This window comes from Rhinoraja longicauda, chromosome 41 (assembly GCF_053455715.1).
Source record: "Rhinoraja longicauda isolate Sanriku21f chromosome 41, sRhiLon1.1, whole genome shotgun sequence".
NCBI classification, from domain to species: Eukaryota; Metazoa; Chordata; class Chondrichthyes; order Rajiformes; family Arhynchobatidae; genus Rhinoraja; species Rhinoraja longicauda.
Window position 1 is genome coordinate 7428819 of NC_135993.1, and position 20145 is coordinate 7448963.

General features: G+C 41.8%; 1 protein-coding gene across 4 annotated transcripts in view; it reads left to right on the forward strand.

Annotated features, from left to right (window-relative positions):
- The window catches only part of LOC144611835 (uncharacterized), a 27863-nt gene continuing 7718 nt past the window's right edge, over positions 1–20145 (forward strand). For 2 of the 4 annotated variants that reach the window (XM_078431132.1, XM_078431129.1), the window contains exons 1-4: positions 1–225; positions 8563–8755; positions 13632–13847; positions 15192–16295. In XM_078431132.1, the coding sequence (XP_078287258.1) occupies positions 143–225; positions 8563–8755; positions 13632–13847; positions 15192–16295 (1596 nt within the window). In that variant the 5' untranslated portion in view covers positions 1–142. The remainder of the gene's footprint in view (positions 226–8562; positions 8756–13631; positions 13848–15191; positions 16296–20145) is intronic. The other 2 variants (XM_078431131.1, XM_078431130.1) reach the window with 2 other exon arrangements.

The following is a 20145-nucleotide window of genomic DNA, read 5'->3' on the forward strand; positions in this document are numbered from 1 at the left end:
CCGGAGCTGGGGTTTTCCGCGCGCGTGTCGCCGGAGCGCGGCCGTTGGGGTTGGGGTTTGAATTTGAACGTGAACGGGAGAGGCCGCCGCCCGCGCTCGCCCCCCCCACCCGCACCCGCCCGCCCGCCCGCACCCGCCCGCCATGCCCAAGAACTGCGCGGTGAGCGAGTGCACGCGGCACGCGGGCCAGCTGGCGGCGGACAACAGGAGGGTCAGCTTCTACAAGTGAGTGGCCGCGGCGGCCCGGGGCCTGGTCCCGGTCCTGACCGGACACCGGTGGGTGGGTGTGTGAGGCCGGGTTTGGGTGTGGGTGAGGGGGTGTGGGTGAGGGGGTGTGGGTGAAGATGTGGGTCAGGGTCAGGGGGTGTGGGTGAGAATGTGAGGGGGTGAGGGTGAGAGGAGGTGGGTGGGGTGTATGAGAGTGGAGGGTGAGTGGGTGAGTGAGGGTGAAGTTGTGGGGGTGGGTGGGTGAAAGGGTAGGTGAGGGTGTGGGTCAGGGGGTGAGGGTGGGTGGGTGTGAGGAGGTGGGTGGGGTGTATGAGAGTGTGTGGAGGGTGAGTGGGTGAGGGTGCGATGGGCGAGAGGACATGTGTGAGAGTGGGTGGGTGAGGGGGTATGGGTGAGGGTGAGAGGAGGTGGGTGGGGTGTATGAGAGTGTGTGGAGGGTTAGTGGGTGAGGGTGTGTGGAGGGTTAGTGGGTGAGGGTGAAGTTGTGGGGGTGGGTGGGTGAAAGGGTAGGTGAGGGTGTGGGTGAGGGAGTGGGTGAGGGTGGGTGGGTGTGAGGAGGTGGGTGGGGTGTATGAGAGTGTGGAGGGTGAGTGGGTGAGGGTGCGACGGGCGAGAGGACATGTGTGAGAGTGGGTGGGGTGTGTAAGAGTGTGTGTGTGGGTGAGGGGGTATGGGTGAGGGTGAGAGGAGGTGGGTGGGGTGTATGAGAGTGTGTGGAGGGTGAAGTTGTGGGGGTGGGTGGGTGGGTGAAAAGGGTAGGTGAGGGTGAGGGAGTGGGTGAGGGTGGTGGGTGTGAGGGGAAGGTAAGGGGAGGATGGGTGTGAGGAGGTGGGTGGGGCGTATGAGTGTGTGTGGTGGGTGAGGACGTGGGTGAGGGTCAAGTCAAGTCAATTTTATTTGTATAGCACATTTAAAAACAACCCAACCGTTGACCAAAGTGCTGCACATCTGATTAGGAAAAAAAAAAGAAACATACAGTGGCAGGCAGCCAAACACATTGGCGTGGCCATCTTGAACAAAATGTTTAACTAAAGCAGAATGGTGGGTGAGGGAGGGTGGGTGGGTGTGAGGAGGTGGGTGGGGTGTATGAGAGTGTGGAGGGTGAGTGGGTGAGGGTGTGATGGGCGAGAGGACATGTGTGAGAGTGGGTGGGGTGTGTGAGAGTGTGTGTGAGGGGGTATGGGTTGGGTGTGTGGGTGCGGGGATGGTGTGCGTGAGGGTGGGTATGGATGTGAGCGGGTGGGGGCAAATCCATGGCTCTCCTGCCAGACCAGCCCCAGTAGGACATCAGCCCATTCGGCCCCTCTAACTGAGGGCGGCCATCCGATAATCTGGCATCGTGGGGTTTTAGTGTCAAACTGGCCGGTTCTCAGGGCTATTGGATGTTGTTAATAATATCCAAACTCAGTGGTTCAATGGTACTTTATTGTCACATATATCTAAGCACAGTGAAATTATTTTTGCATCCAGTTCAGTGGCAATTCTACTATACATTAGGTATAGTAAGTATCACACCAAGTATAAGAATGTAAGACAGTAGACGAGAATAAGTACTCAAGAGTTGCCTGTTTTTGTACCATCCTGTACACTTTAAGTCTGAAGTATTAAATTGGCCAGACAGTTCTAATATTTTCAGAGAACAATAGACAATAGGTGCAGGAGGAGGCCATTCGGATCATGGCTGATAATTCTCAATCAGTAACCCGTTCCTGCTTTCTCCCCATACCCCCTGACTCCGCTATCCTTAAGAGCTCTATCTAGCTCTCTCTTGAATGTATTCAGAGAATTGGCCTCCACTGCCCTCTGAGGCAGAGAATTCCACAGATTCACAACTCTCTGACTAAAAAAGTTTTTCCTCATCTCTGTTCTAAATGGCCTACCCCTTATTCTTAAACTGTGGCCCCTGGTTCTGGACACCCCGAACATTGGGAACATGTTTCCTGCCTCTAACATGTCCAACCCCTTAATAATCTTATACGTTTCGATAAGATCCCCTCTCATCCTTCTAAATTCCAGTGTATACAAACCTAATCTCTCCAGTCTTTCAACATATGACAGTCCCGCCATTCCGGGAATTAACCTAGTAAACCTACGCTGCACACCCTCAATAGCAAGAATATCCTTCCTCAAATTTGGAGACCAAAACTGCACTCAGTACTCCAGGTGCGGTCTCACTAGGGCCCTGTACAACTGCAGAAGGACCTCTTTGCTCCTATACTCAACTCCTCTCGTTATGAATGCCAACATTCCATTGGCTTTCTTCACTGCCTGCTGTACCTGCATGCTTCCTTTCAGTGACTGATGCACTAAGACACCCAGATCACGTTGTACGTCCCCTTTTCCCAACATGACACCATTCAAATAATAATCTGCCTTTCTATTCTTACCACCAAAGTGGATAACCTCACACTTATCCACATTAAACTGCATCTGCCATGCATCCGCCCACTCACACAACCTGTCCAAGTCACCCTGCAACCTCATAGCATCTTCCTCACAGTTCACACTGCCACCTAGCTTTGTATCATCGGCAAATTTGCTAATGGTACTTTTAATCCCTTCATCCAAGTCATTGATGTATATTGTAAATAGCTGCGGTCCCAACACCGAGCCTTGCGGTACCCCACTAGTCACTGCCTGCCATTCTGAAAGGGACCCATTTATCCCCACTCTTTGCTTTCTGTCTGTCAACCAACTTTCTATCCATGTCAGTACCCTACCTCCAATACCATGTGCTCTAATTTTGCCACCAATCTCCTATGTGGGACCTTGTCGAAGGCTTTCTGAAAGTCGAGGTACACCCCATCCACCGGCTCTCCCCTGTCAATTTTCCTAGTTACATCCTCAAAAAATTCCAGTAGATTAGTCAAGCACGATTTCCCCTTCGTAAATCCATGCTGACTCGGAACGATCCTGTTACTGCGATCCAAATGCTCCGCAATTTCGTCTTTTATAATTGACTCCAGCATCTTCCCCACCACTGATGTCAGACTAACTGGTCTATAATTTCCTGTTTTCTCTCTCCCTCCTTTCTTGAAAAGTGGGATAACATTAGCTACCCTCCAATCCACAGGAACTGACCCGGAATCTATAGAACATTGGAAAATAATTACTAATGCGTCCACAATTTCTAGAGCCACCTCCTTAAGCACCCTGGGATGCAGACCATCAGGCCCTGGGGATTTATCAGCCTTGAGTCCCATCAGTCTACCCAAAACTTTTTCCTGCCTAATGTGGATTTCCTCCAGTTCCTCTGTCACCCTAGGATCTCTGGCCACTAGAACATCTGGGAGATTGTTTGTATCCTCCTCAGTGAAGACAGATCCAAAGTACCGGTTCAACTCTTCTGCCATTTCCTTGTTCCCCATAATAAATTCCCCAGCTTCTGTCTTCAAGGGACCCACATTTGCCTTGACTTTTTTTTTCCCCTTCACATACCTAAAAAAGCTTTTACTATTCTCCTTTATATTATTGGCTAGTTTACCCTCGTACCTCATCTTTTCTCCCCGTATTGCCTTTTTAGTTATCTTCTGTTGCTCTTTAAAAGAGTCCCAATCCTCTGGCTTCCCACTCTTCTTTGCTATGTTATACTTCTTCCCTTTTATTTTTATGTTGTCCTTGACTGTGGAACAGCAATGGCAGGTATTCCTGGGAATAATGCAGAAGTTGCAGGATCAATTTATCCCAAAGAGGAGGAAAGATTCTAAGGGGAGTAAGAGGCACCCGTGGCTGACCCCTTGTCAGCCACGGGTGCCTCTTACTCCCCTTAGAATCTTTCCTCCTCTTTGGGATAAATTGATCCTGCAACTTCTGCATTATTCCCAGGAATACCTGCCATTGCTGTTCCACAGTCTTCCCTGCTAGGGCCTCCTTCCAGTCAATTTTGGCCAACTCCTGCCTCATGCCTCTGTAATCCCCTTTGCTATACTGTAATACTGACACCTCCGATTTTCCCTTCTCCCTCTCCATTTGTAGAGTAAAACTTATCATATTGTGGTCACTGCTTCCTAATGGCTCATTTACCTCGAGTCCCCTTATCAGGTCAGGTTCATTACATAACACTAAATCCAGAATTGCCTTCTCCCTGGTAGGCTCCAGTACAAGCTATTCTAAGAATCCATCTCGGAGGCACTCCACAAACTCTCTTTCCTGGGGTCCATTACCAACCTGATTTTCCCAGTCTACCTGTATGTTGAAATCTCCCATGACCACCGTAGCATTACATTTGTGACATGCCAATTTTAGCTCCTGATTCAACTTGCACCCTATGTCGAGGCTACTCTTTGGGGGCCTGTAGATGACTCCCATTTGGGTCTTTTTACCCTAACCTGGTTATTATAAACAGAGAGAGAAATATGAAAGCAGTTGAACCCTGCCATTGGTCACAAATGCACACATGGTCCATTGGGAGGTTTTACAGGGATATGGGTCAAATGTGGCAAATTGAACTAGTTTAGATGGGGCATCTTATTTGGCATGGATGAGTTGGGCCAAAGGACCTGTTTCTGTGCTTTGTGACTTTATCCCTGACCCCTGGAGCTCTAGATGAAACCCTGACTTCACACTCTGGAATCTGACCCCAGCTGTGCTCTGGACTCCAGGTCTGGCTGCATGCTCTCTGTTTAGTGTGGAGTCCTGGCTCACATTCCCAAATGAATTGTTCTACTTGTGTCGCACACTATTGTCATGGTTTACTTACACTTGCAATTCTCTTTTCACTGTCGTAAAATTTATGTATAACTTATGTTTTTGCGTGTTTGTTTTGAGTCTTTTTGCCTGTGATGCTACTGCAAGTGGGGTTTTCAATGTCCCTGTACCTCCCCTTGTGCATTTGGCAATAAACCCAACTTGACACAAAATGCTTGAGTAACTCAGCGGCCTCGACCCGAAACGTCACCCGTTCCTTCTCTCCAGAGATGCTGTCTGTCCCGCTGAGTTTCTCCAGCATTTTGTGTCTATCTGCAGTTTAAACCAGCATCTACAGTTCCTTCCTACACATTTTGACTGATTAGTGACCCCAGATATTCGATCGGATGCTGGATAATTGGAGTTTTACTATATTTAATTCTTCACCAATATCATTCATACACAACAACTCCATGATCTTGTTGAGTATGCATTGGGTTGTTGCATTGTGTATGTCAGCAATGTGATTTTACTTTAGAAAGGCCTACACTGGGCAAAGTATTCTGGAAGTAGTAAATCTTTGATTCTTGCCCCAAACTCCTTTGGACAAGAAGAGACACATTACTGATGATTCACTGGCCACAACTGATTAGAAAAAATCCTAGAAATGTATAGCACTGATGTGGGGCCTTTTGGGCCCACCCTCTCTGTGCCAACTTTGATGCCTGCCTACATGAATTCCATTTGCACATATCCCTCTGTGCCTTTCTAAGACTTATTTAAATGCCTTTGAAACATTGTAATAAAATCTGCCTATACCACCTCTGAGAGCTTGTTTAAGATATTTACCATTCTCTATGAAAAAAACTATTGGTTGGATCTCCATAGGTTTCTATCGCCTTTAACCTGTATTCTCTGGTTCTTGACTTCCCTGCTCTATGGAAAAAGATTCTGACCATCTAAGTACCTCTGAAACTTTGTAAACCTCGGTAAAGTCATCCCGATGTTCCAGTATGAATAAATCCACTCAATCCAATCTCTCCTTTTCACTGCAGTCTAAATGGCAGAGTAGACTTGATGGACCGAATGGCCTAATTCTGCTCCTATCACTTTTGAACTTATGAACTCAACAGCCTGGTGAGTCTTTTCTGCATCCCTCTATAGCCACCACATCCTGCATGTAGTACGGTGACTGGAACTGTACACAGCAACAGCACTCTGTATGGTCTAACCATTGGTACAATCACAACACAACATCGCAACTCATATTCATTGATAGGCAAAACATGCTGGAGTAACTCAGCAAGTCAGGCAGCATCTCCCATGAAAAATGGATGGGTGACGGCAATTGTTGGCAAGAGATGGTGTGATCCCAAGGGGGATACATCATTGTGAACTGTGGAACTGATTGCTGACTTAGTGGAGGAAGGAGAGGAGGGTTCATCCCCCCCACCCCAAACAATCAGTCTGAAGAAGGACCCTGACCTAAAATGTCACCTATCCTTCTTCTCCAGAGATGCTGCCTGTCCCATTGAGTTATTCCAGCATTTTGTGTCTTTTTTTGTAAACTAGCATCTGCAGTTCCTTTTTATTAGATTCTAATATTCATTACCTCAACCAATGAAACCAAGCATACCAAATGCTTTTTCACCACCCTATCCATTTATGTCACAACTTTCAGGGAGCTATAGATGCACACCAAGGCATATCTATTACATCACAAAATGCTGGAGTAACTCAGCAGGTCAGGCAGCATCTCGGGAGGGAAGGAATGGGTGACGTTTCGGGTCGAGACCATTCTTCAGTCTGAAGAAGGGTCTCGACCCGAAACGTCGATCAGTCTGAAGAAGGGTCTCGACCCGAAATGTCACCCATTCCTTCTCTCCCGAGATGCTGCCTGACCTGCTGAGTTACTCCAGCATTTTGTGAATAAATACCTTCGATTTGTACCAGCATCTGCAGTTATCTTCTTATATCTATTACATCAATGCTCTCAAGGTACCTGCCATGCCTATGAAAAAAGATTCTGACCATCTAAGTACCTCAGAAACTTAGTCAGAATTTGATCTCTTAGAGTGCATTACCTCACATTTGCCTGGATTAAATTCCATCTGCCACTGCTTCACCCACCTCTCCAGCTGATCTATGTCCTGACGTACCCTTAGACTGCCACCTTCGCTGCGGACAGCTCCATGAATCATGTATTGTCCTCCCGCTGACTGGTTAGCACGCAACAAAAGCTTTTTACGATACCTTGGTACACGTGACAATAAACTAAGCTCAAACCCACCTATCCATCATCACTGCTTCTTTATCATCAAGCTATTTCTGGCTCCAGTGTCTCAACCCCCCCCCCCCCCCCCCCTTGGTGTGCCTTAATGTTCTGGAACAGCTTGCCATGTAGGACCATGTACAGAAGCCTTATTAAGGTCCACATCAATGAGAACCACCTACCTGCATTCATCTATATTGCAAATCACCTCCCCAGAAAATGTACGAAAATAACTGCAGATGCTGGTACAAATCGAAGGTATCACAAAATGCTGGAGTAACTCAGCAGGTCAGGCAGCATTCAGGAGAGAGGGAATGGGTGACGTTTCAGGTCGAAACTGAAGAAGGGTCTCAACCCGAAATGTCACCCATTCACTCTCTCCTAAATGCTGCCTGACCTGCTAAGTTACTCCAGCATTTTGTGATCCCCAGAAAATGTGCTCGGATTTGTGAGATATGGTCTTCTCTGCATAAAACCATGCTGTTTCCTCCCAATCCTGTCAAGAGTGTCTAGATTTTAAAGACAAATCCACAATTAGACTATAGACTTTGGTCCAATGTAATTGGCCTTCATCAGTCAGGGTATTGAGTATAGAAGTTGGAATGTTATGTTGCAGTTGTACAAGGCTTTGGTGGGGCCATATTTGGAGTATCGTGTTCAGTTTTGGTCACCCTGCAATAGGAAAGATGTTGTTAGCTGGAAGATTTACATGGATGTTGCCAGGACTTGAGGGCCTGTATAGGTAGAGGTTGGGCAGGATAGACTTTATTCCTTTGAGCGCAGGAGGATGAGGTGTGATCCTTTGAGCGCAGGAGGATGAGTCTGCTCCGCCATTCGATCATGGCTGATCTATTTTTTTCTGCTCAACCCCATTCTCCTGCCTTCTCTGTCTAAATAATTATGCAATTTTCTCATTTTATTTAATTTAATTTATTAATCATTGATATGAGCCTCTCTTTCCCATGATAAAGCAGTAGTTAATCTTGACAACAATCTCAAAACTGAAATTTTATTCAATTCTTCTTGCTGGTTGTGTGAGATTTTAAATTGCTGGTCCTTTTGCATTGAATCTCCACTCAAAAGAAATGGTCAAATCACTTTATTTACCACATCACAATTTTAAAAATGGTAGCTTCCATTCCTCCACGAGGGGTTATAATACCCCATGAGAGGAGTAAAATACAGTATTTTAAGTATTCACACTGATTTTGAGCTGGTAACTTAGTTGACACTAGATTGAATGAATCATGTAGAAATCCTTAATTTATTAATGAAAAACAACTATGTACATGAGATGTCTTGAGAGTGAGAGCAGTAGAATTAATGAAAACGTTACTAAAGACAAGTTATCTGAATAAGCTTTTAGCTACATTATCCGAACGAGCCCCATGTCTTTTTTTGAGTCTCACAGAAACAACTTTTTTGTTTTGATTGAGGTTTCCATCGAATGACAAAGAAAAACTCGCGCAATGGCTTTCAAATATGAAAAGGGAGAAATGGGTTCCATCCCAGTACCAGTACATCTGCAGTGACCATTTTACTCCTGAAAGCTTTGAATGGAGGTGGGGGACACGATACTTGAAGGCAGATGCCAAACCTACAATTTTTTCTTTTCCGGAGCAGCCTACGGTACGTTTAGTCTCAATAGGTTTGGATTTTTCTGCCATATTTACATGCCGTAAAAGTGGAATAATACTGGAACTAGTTCTGACATTCAAATGTAATGAATGGTGCAACCGCCCCCTAATGTATCAAAAAAGAGAGACGATCTAAAATAGTGAAGATGTAACAGTTTAAGGCCAAAGTGAATAAGACAGAGAAAGTGAATTAACGTCCCAATATTAATTGAGATTTGAATTATTTTATTTATTAAGGTTGGACATAAAAGTAACTTCTGCCAGTAAGAGTTTAAAAACCCAACTTTATCCATTGGAAAGGAAAACTGCTGTTGTTGTCCTGTTTGGCTTGTCGTACACCGCTGATGTTGAATCTTAACTTCTTCCTAACATTCCTCTGGTCAGTGAACTGACAATAGATAATGGCATTTCCATTGATCTCCACATGCAGAGACGGAAGTGTATTTTACAAAAAACCAGGCCGGCCACTAAATGAAAGCTGCAGTCTAAAAGGTGCTCAAGAATTTGTAACCTGAGACTTGGATAAATGTTATATCAAAAATCATTTCTCTTTTGAGATAGTTTTAGCCTTGCATATAAAGGATTTGTTAGAGAATCAGTTAGAGACTATAAGATAATAAAAAGGGCACAAAATGCTGGAGTAACTCGAGGCAACATCTCTGTACAACATGGATCGGTGATGTTTTGGGTTGGGATCTTTCAGTTGCAGTCCCAACCTGAACCATCTCCAAACCATGTTCTCCAGAGATGCAGCCTGACCTGCTGAGTTACTCCAGCACTTTGTGTGTTTTTGTGTAAACTAGCATCTACAGTTCTTTGTTGTGACGTTTTGATAATCAAATGGATTCAAACTAGAATTGAAGAAGCATTCAAAGCCAGGTTAAGCTACCTCAACCCAAACATGCGACCGATGTCACGTATGATATTCATATTTCTTCAAATACAATTTTGTGGCCTCCAAGATTATTTAAAGCTTGACTTTATAAATTGCTTTTACTCTGGAATGCACAAATTCTGAAGGAAGCCATCAGGTTGAGGCTCTGAAGAAGAGAACTTAAAAGCTATGTGGACAGGTACATGGATAGGAAAAGTTTGGAGAGATATGGGCCAAATATGGGCAGATGGGATTAGTTTTAATGGAGCATCTTGATCGGCAAGGATGAGTTGGGCCGAGGGGCCTGTTTCCGTGCTGTATGAATCTTAAGAGATGGAACAGTGAATCACTTCTGCATTTTCTGCATATTGTGATGCCTTCAAGAGTTGAGATTAGCCAAGCTCATGACTGGTCGCACCCTTGCATCAAATGGTGGGAGATTTTTCATCGTATTTCTTTAAATTCCTTGAAAAATCTGGCTCATAATGTAATACAATAGTTCCAAGTCCATAAACTACAACTTTGGGTTGTCTTGTTGAAGCTTTATAATGCCCTGAAAGAACTGCAGCCAGTATTGCAATAAGTTTTGTTTCCATTAGTTAAAACAGATACACATAATTTGCAGCGATCCGGTAAAGGAGGTATACTGATATGGAACAGTTTAAAAAGACTTCTTGATAAGGGCACATCATTTAATCAATATAAAGTGAAGTTTAGATCAATGCTGCAGCATAAGAAACTAGTGAACAACATTAATTCAGGATTACTGCCAGGAATAGAGGGATGAAGCATAGAGAACAATGGTGCATGCGGTGGATCCGCTGCCTCTCACAGCCAGGGATACGAGTATGATCCTGACCTTGGGTACTGTCTGTGTAGAGTTTGCACTGTCCCCCTGTCCTTCAGATGCTCCTGCATCCTAAAAACATGTGGGTTTGTGGACTATTTGGACTCCCATAATGTGTAGGGTGGGTGCAAAAATGTATGAACGAGTGACAATAATCAGCATGTTCTTGGTGAAGGGCCTGTTTCCATGTTGTACCTTTAAGTCAATTAAACTGTTACCTCAAATATTCAAGTCTTAGAAACTAAAAAAATGAGATTTCACCGGTGAAAACTGGTTCAAATTGAGGCAAATAGTCTCTTGCATTAGAGCTTCGCTACTCTGGAAGTTGTTTTATGGTCTGATGCAGATTTGTCTTAATTGCATGCTCACTTGCACATACCATTTCAATTTACACTATCAACAACAAAAATATTATTTTCTTAAGGTGAGAAACACAAAGTATTTTTTAAATGGACAGGTTACCAACCTGATTCACAACTCTTCCAGAAAAAATGGCTAGCTAAAATTTTGGAGATGACTTACTTGTTCCATTCTGGATTACGTATGCGTGAGATGGTACTAGAACCTGCCTCAGCAAGCACCAGAACTGTCTAAAGATGGGATAAACCTCTCGTAGGAGTGTTTCTACTGTCATGGTTCATTCATTGATCTAGGAAATTTCAATTTTACTTGCATTTGCAATACTGAATTAAATACTGACTTGAATGAACAAAGCCAATGAGTATGATATTTTAATCTATGCTGGTTCATTAGTGTTTTTTGTTTCAATGTGTAATAGCTTATAGTGTAATAAAATTGCATAAAGTTTAATACATTGAGATGGTATCATTTGGTTTGTCACACGGTGGCTGTTGACTATAATAACTTATATAACCTATAAGAAAAGATTTGCAAGTTGATAGAAATCACAAAATACTCTATATTGACCAAGTAGGGCAGCAGTTGTGGAGAGAGAGTTAGCATTTCCAACCAATCATTGACAATTAAACTGAAATATTCAATTATTAGCCCAGATGTTGCCTAACAGCTGACTGTTTCCATTATTTTAAATTTATTTCACTTTTCTGGTGCTTATATTTTACTATAAGTCTACAAGCTGTTCTCTGACATTCTGCTATTCAGACTTCTTTTCCTACATTTGATTGTCCAATAATATACAATGGTGTCTTTCTGTGCCATCTCAGACAAGTTTGCTGAAAATAAATGCCTTATTCTCCTAATAGGAACTGATAAGTGTCATGATAATTGAATGTACCAGCAATGAATGTCTTTTTTGCATGCTGCTAGATGCTTTGTAAATCAAGGTAATCAGAAAAAATAAAAGTAAGTTAACGCAAATCAGAAAATCGGCGGTGTTGATATTGAAGAGGATCGTCCTAGGTTAGAGAATGATATTGGTCAATTGATAAATCGGGCAGAGCAATGGTAGATGCAGTTTAATCCAGATAAGAGCAAGATGGTGCACTTAAGATAAACTTAAAGTAGGGCAGGTTCATTGAATAGTGGAGTCCTCAGACGTATTGAGAAACGATCGAGGGAACGATCGAGGTATGTCCAGCGATCCCTGAGATAGCAGCATGGATAGATAAAGTGGTGAAGAAGGCAAGCTAAATTACCTCCTAACATTCTCCTTCATTAATCTACATCATAGCTGGTTGGTTAATGTTTGAAATCATATTTTAAAGAGTTCTAATACTAAATTATATTGTCTCTCTATGTTCCTTTTGAAGGAACACACTTTCAATCACTTGAGTACAGTTCCATCTGGCTGAGTTCCGTGTCCCTGCTTTTTTGGCTCCTTAACGGCACAATCTAGGTAATTATAGAGATGTTTTCCAGGTACCCTGGCTAACATTTGTCCATATAATAATGTGAACACATCAGTGAAAAACTTTGAAAAATATTAATTATAGAAATATACTTGCAGGAGATGCATTGTATCCAGCTCCACATCAGCCAAATAATCTCACTTTCCAAAAGAACATATTGTAATGAAGTAACTCAGCAGATCAGGCAGCATCTCTGGAGAACATGGATAGGTGACATTTTGGTTTGGGACCCTTCATCAGATGTAAGCAGAGGAGGTTTTCCTCAAGGCATGCCTGCTTTGAAGAGATTCTCCTGCTATGTTCAACGCGTTCTGTAAGACCCTCTCTCACTGCTCCCCTCCGTGATTTCTGTTGCTCTCCTAATCGGCGTGTCTGAAGAAGGGTCCCAACCTGATATGTCACCTATCCATGTTCTCCAGAGATGCTGCCAGACCCACTGAGTTGCTTCAACACTTTGTGTCCTTTCATGTGAACAAACATCTGCAGTTCCGAGCTTCTACAATCTCACCTTCCGTTTCTTGATCTGGACCCTTAACGCCCATCCAAGTGGATGTGTACAGAGGGTTTCTGCCTCTACTACCATTGAGTCATAGAATTCCATAACACTGTAGCTGCGAGTCAAAAATAATTTCCACAACCTCTATTAATTTAAATTCTACTTTTTTAATGTTTCCTTTAAATAGTCATTCTTCATTTGTGAGCTAAGATGGTGCATGTTCAAATCTATTACAAGGTGAAGGATGTTCTGCTTGATTCCTGTTCCAATTTTTCCACCATGTTACATTTATAATTGAGAAGCCTTGATCTTTTCAAGACACTGCATTCCCTCCAATACAACAGTAGCTATACTTCAAATTTAAAAAAAAGCATTTTTCTGTATTCCTTATGTCCTGAGTGTCCATTCCTTGCACCCTGAGGTCTAAAAAGGGGCAGATAAATAAAAGTCATCTATTGGAAGAGATAACTAAACATAACACAAATAGTCATCCAACTTAGAAGTTCCGGTCCATGGTGTCATATTCTGCCATGCTTTGCCCATGTCAATTGGGTCTTGAAGGCAGTTTATGCAATTTTCTGATAAAATATAGTTTTAAATAACTACCAATCTATTTTTGAAGAATTTTTACTATTGGACTAGTTACAGCTAATTGTTATTGTATGTGCCAGTGACTCGTGTAATAATTACTGTACTGTAGGTACACATGAAACATTGTTGCTGTGTTTTTTGTTTAGTGGGTTGTGTTATTTATTACTTTAAAATTAAACATTTGAAATTGAAATTTTTAACAAGTTCTATCTCTTCAATAAAACCTTTCAGCAGAAAAGGAAAGCTGTTGCTCGATCAAATGGAAATAAACGGCAAAAAAAGCAGTTGGAAGCTCAAAGCAATGAAGAAAAACTGGTGCAAGAGCAATCTGTTCCAGTCCAGTGTCCTGCATTGACTGATTCAAATGCACTGACAGTCCTAACTATGTCATCAGAATCGACTTGTTTAACTGAGGCAACTGCATCTTCAATAATTGAGTTCGATAAGGTTGTCATGTCCTCTGTGGATCCTTGTGACAAATGTATATCTGAAACTATTACACAATCAGCTTTATCAAATGTGAAAGCAAATTCCTTTAATCCAATGCAGATTGATAAAGATGGACCATCTCATACTTTACTAGAAGAGCAGTCAGTGTTACCATTTGAAAATGTTGCAGCAATTGAAACTGTGCTGCAATAATCTCACTTTCCAAAAGAACATATTGTAATGAAGTAACTCAGCAGATCAGGCAGCATCTCTGGAGAACATGGATAGGTGACATTTTGGTTCAGGACCCTTCATCAGATGTAAGCAGAGGAGGTTTTCCTCAAGGCATGCCTACTTTGAAGAGATTCTCCTGCTTGGTTCAACACGTTCTGTGAGACCCTCTCTCACTGCTCCCCTCCGTGATTTCTGTTGCTCTCCTAATCGGCGTGAGTCTGAAGAAGGGTCCCAACCTGATATGTCACCTATCCATGTTCTCCAGAGATGCTGCCAGACCCACTGAGTTGCTTCAGCACTTTGTGTCCTTTCATGTGAACAAGCATCTGCAGTTCCGAGCTTCTACAATCTCACCTTCCGTCCCTTAACGCCCATCCAAGTGGATGTGTACAGAGGGTTTCTGCCTCTGCTACCATTGAGTCAGAGAATTCCATAACACTGCAGCTGAGTCAAAAACAATTTCCACAACCTCCATTAATTTAAATTCTACTTTTTTTAATGTTTCCTCTAAATAGTCATTCTTCATTTGTGAGCTGAGATGGTGCATGTTCAAATCTATTACAAGGTGAAGGACGATTCTGATTGAATCCTGTTCCAATTTTCCCACCATGTTACATTTATAATTGAGAAGCCTTGATCTTTTCAAGACACTGCATTCCCTCCAATACAACAGTAGCTATTCTTCAAATTAAAAAATAAGTATTTTGCTGTATTAAATTCCTTGGGTTCTGAAGTCATAAAAAGGGGCAGATAAATAAAAGTCATCTATTGGAAGAGATAACTAAACATAACACAGTCATCCAACTTAGAAGTTCCGGTCTTTGATGTCATATTCCTCCATGCTTTGCCCATGTCAATTGGGTCTTGAAGGCAGCTTATGCAATTTTCTTATAAAATATAGTTTTAAATACCTACCAATCTATTTTTGAAGATTTTTTATTATTGGACTAGTTACAGCTAATTGTTATTGTATGTGCCAGTGACTCGTGTAATAATTACTGTACTGTAGGTACACATGAAACATTGTTGCTGTGTTTTTTGTTTAGTGGGTTGTGTTATTTACTTTTAAATTAAACATTTGAAATTGAAATTTTTAACAAGTTCTATCTCTTCAATAAAACCTTTCAGCAGAAAAGGAAAGCTGTTGCTCGATCAAATGGAAATAAACGGCAAAAAAAGCAGTTGGAAGCTCAAAGCAATGAAGAAAAACTGTTGCAAGAGCAATCTGTTCCAGTCCAGTCTCCTGCATTGACTGATTCAAATGCATTGACAGTCCTAACCATGTCATCAGAATCGACTTGTTTAACTGAGGCAACTGCATCTCCTTCAATAATTGAGTTCGATAAGGTTGTCATGTCCTCTGTGGATCCTTGTGACAAATGTATATCTGAAACTATTACACAATCAGCTTTATCAAATGTGGTAGCAAATTCCTTTAATCCAATGCAGATTGATAAAGATGGACCATCTCATACTTTACTAGAGCAGTCAGTGTTACCATTTGAAAATGTTGCAGCAATTGAAACTGTGCAACTTGCATCAACGTTGGCATCAATTGAAACCGAAGGAATTACTGCAATAATGCCATTTGTCAAAACTTTACAGTTTACACCGATGCAAACATGTGATGAATCAGAATCAGAGTTTACATCAATAGAAATAGTATTACCGGAACAAGACCAACAAAATGTTGAGACATTGTCAGCCATCCAGCAAAACCCTCCAAAACCAGAACTTTCAACCATTGTAACACCTGCTTTTAAGACTGTTACTGCTTTAGTTGTAGATTCAACTTCACAAGTGTTATTACCCACTAACCTGTCTTCTCAGACGTCGCAATTACTGATTGCTGCAGCTGAGCCATTGAAAGCTGTCTCTAATTTTGAAACAGCAGTAACATTGCCCTCCACGCTCATTATGCCAATGATCTCGACTCCACCAGTTGACCAGAGCCACACAGCTACCCCTCCTGTACCAGTTATTGCAGCGACAGAAACGGTCACGACCACACAAAGTGATACACAGGAAATACAAGATGAGCATTCATATCACAAAAACGATCTCACCATTGAACAACTTGAAGAGATTGTTGCTACCCTGCAGAAAAAAGTAAAAGTTATACAGCAGCGAGAGAGGAGGAATTCAGCCCGACTGAAAGCCATGGAAAATCTTGTGGACCAACTGAAAAAGGAGAATGTTACTTCAGAGGAGAAGTTAAAAATAATGAAGATGGTAGGTGGAATTAAATTTAGGCTTCTTGAGAGTCCTAAGTAACAGCATATAGTGCCATCATGGTTGATAAAAGTTACGAAATCAAGTACGCAGTAGTGCTAAAATGAAAGAGACTAGTTCACTATCTGTTCTGGCTCGCCTGAAGAAGAATCCGATGAAGGATCCCGACACAAATGTTGCCTGCCCATTCTTTCCACAGGTACTGGAGTTTCTCCGGCACTTTGTGTTTTGCTCAAGATTCTAGCATCTGCAATCTCTGGTGTCTCCTGGCCAGCCTCGTATTTTTTTTACCCTTCATAAAAGTTAGGTGTGTTTAGAAACTGTCTTCTTGGTTGTAACTTGCATAAAAAGAGTTCAATACAGTTCAAATATATAAATTAACAAACATTTGTTCTGAACAATGTAACTTTTAAAACCCGATTTTTGTATTCAAGATATTCTATGGTCCCAATTGCTTCCTATTTTTATAACTTCCATTCGCCTACAACTCTTGCGACCTTTGCTGTCCAACAATTATTGCCAGATATGAGTTTTTGTAAAGGGACTCAAACAGGTCTTCCAAATACATCAAGCACTTGCTGTCTTATACCACTTGTTCCATTCCCACATTCGCAGACCCAAACAGTCTTTCCAGGTGAAGCACCGAATCAATTGCAATTCTTCCAATGTAAAGCACTACATTCAGTGTTCACAATGTAGCTTCCTCAGCATCAGATAAACTAAACACAGATTGTGAGCACCCAAGTTCACCCTGCAAGAATCATCCTGAACTTCTGCTTTAATTCATCGCACCATTCCCAATTTGATCTGTCTGTCTGTCACCTCTTACAATGTTACAATGACTTCCCTGAGGAACAGCAGCACCAATCTTCCATCCTTGGCATGCCACAACTTCCCGAACTCAATATCAAATTCTCCAACTTTAGGTAACATACATTTTCTTTCAGCTTGTATCAGAATTGGCCATATCTGCCGTTTATCATTTTGACTTTTTATTTTTAAAGTCTGATCTGCAGGGCATGCCAACAACCTTGCTATGAGTAACATATTACACAGTCATAGAAGCATCATTATCTCATCCTAATTGCTGCTCATACTGCAACATTAACTCATCGTCTTTCACCCTATCAGAGATATTTCCTTTGTCTACTTATTCCTCTCCTACTTTCTCTACTATTGTAAAGCAACTTGTTTTCTCTCTTACCCAGCTCTGTTGAAAGGTCCTAACATGATAAATTAACTTGCTCTTTCCACAAGACCCTCTGAGGGCCTCCAGCATTTTGTTTTTATTTTAATTAGGCTTCCCAAGATTAACAACTGCCCCTCACCTGCCAGACCCTAAATTTAATAATACCTACAATAAATCTTTGTCTTTTCATTTCCTTATGGTTTACCTTAAAATTTACCCCCTTGACCATGTTGCTTTCTTAAAATTATACCCAGTGACACTGTTTGGGATATAGTACTACATTTAAATGTTAGTTTATATTTGTGTTCATGCCAAGAGAGAATCTTAGAAACATAGAAACATAGAAAATAGGTGCAGGAGTAGGCCATTCGGCCCTTCGAGCCCTTCAATATGATCATGGCTGATCATCTAACTCAGTATCCCGTACCTGCCTTCTCTCCATACCCCTGATCCCTTTAGCCACAAGGGCCACATCTAACTCCCTCTTAAATATAGCCAATGAACTGGCCTCAACTACCTTCTGTTGCAGAGAATTCCACAGATTCACCACTCTCTGTGGAAAAAAAAACGTTCTCATCTCGGTCCTAAAAGACTTCCCCCTTATCCTTAAACTGTGACCCCTTGTTCTGGAAGTTTAACAAAAGAAAACAAATGTGAAAATTGCACTGAAGCAATTTTGATTGTGGGACTTTAATATTCTGTTTTTATTTAGATTCTATTGAATGTAATTTGAATGGTTCTTGCCAACTTCCTAAATTAGATTGCCTTATTTCATTTGCAGTTAATGGAAGCACATTTGATGGGAAGTGATGCTTCATATTTTGCAGCTAAACATTTGAGCTGGAGTTTATATCAAAGTTGTGCCTGTTTAAGAATTGATGGTACTATCTCAGTTGTCAGGACATTTCTTGTTTGCTACATAAACATCAATGTAATTTTTAAAGTTTTGGTTTTATCATTCACTACGTTGGCAAGCAGGACAACGTCAAGCCGCACCATCATCTCCCGTAGACGAACGAATGCCAGAGAGAAACGTTGGCTAGTAGCGAGATGTTTGCATATTCAAATTCAAATGCATTTTTGGAAATATAAATTGTGTCAGAGCAGGAGAGTAATTGAAGTGAGGGTTTGAGGAAGTCAAATTCTTGATAGCAAGAACAACTGCACAAAATATGAGCAATATCATCATACTTATTTGGGATCTATACAGTAGTTGTTCAAAGCCTTACCCTGATGTAGCTTGAGGTTCACCAGATTGATTCCTAGGATGGCAGGACTTTCATATGAAGAAAGACTGGATAGACTCGGCTTGTACTTGTTGGAATTTAGAAGATTGAGGGGGGATCTTATAGAAACTTACAAAATTCTTAAGGGGTTGGACAGGCTAGATGCAGGAAGATTGTTCCCGATGTTGGGGAAGTCCAGAACAAGGGGTCACAGTTTAAGGATAAGGGGGAAGTCTTTTAGGACCGAGATGAGAACTTTTTTTTTCCACACAGAGAGTGGTGAATCTGTGGAATTCTCTGCCACAGAAGGTAGTTGAGGCCAGTTCATTGGCTATATTTAAGAGGGAGTTAGATGTGGAACTTGTGGCTAAAGGGATCAGGGGTTATGGAGAGAAGGCAGGTACAGGATACTGAGTTGGATGATCAGCCATGATCATATTGAATGACGGTGCAGGCTCGAAGGGCCGAATGGCCTACTCCTGCACCTACTTTCTACGTTTCTATGTTGAGTGTACCTTGATGCCTGACCATGAGGTATACCATGAGGACTTAATGTAGGGTTAAGGTAGGTGTGAGTTTCTTCATATATATATTTTTTGCCGTATGCATATTGACTGGGATTCATTTTACACATACCTATTAATGTTTAATGGATTTTACGGCTGTCTTTTTTCTGCCAGATTTTCTTTACCATGCCGCTACATTCTTATTGTGTATAAAATGTCAATGTTGACAAAATGCTTATCATGAACATTAGCATGCATCATAAAGATGGAACTAGAAATTGAGAGTGAAATTCAAGAGTTTAGCACCTGCACATCATCAAGGTTGGAGCACTTAAATTCAGGGATGATAAAATAATGAAGACAGGCACAAAATGCCGGAGTAACTCAGCGGGACAGGCAGCATCTCTGGAGAGTAGGAATGGGTGACGTTTCGGGTCGAGACCCTTGCATCACTGTTGATCCTCGTATTATTCTTGGTCTATTCAATGATAATATATTTTTGATTATTGATTAGCTTTGTAAAATCAGCCCTGAGCATCTCATGCATAAACAGTTACAATTTCTCCACTTGCTCTCAATTTAGGTGGTTCATTGCTATTATCTGTTTTAAGTATTCTTCATTCTGTCCTCTACCAAAACTTTGGACCGAGCATACCACAGAGTTACCTAAATGTCTCCAAAGATCGAAGAACTAAATTAGAGAATAGATTATATGAGTGAAAAGTAGTATTCTCTGGATTATAGAATTGTAAATGAAGTTCTGTTTTTTTAATTAGTGGATGAAAGAGGGCAAATTGTTTTCCCACTGGTCACACAAAAGATAGAACACACAAGGGAACTTTCTCTCTCAGTGATGAACACTAACTCAGTGAATAATTTTGAATCCGAGGCTGATATAAATGTTTTCCAATGAATATGAGAGGAGATGA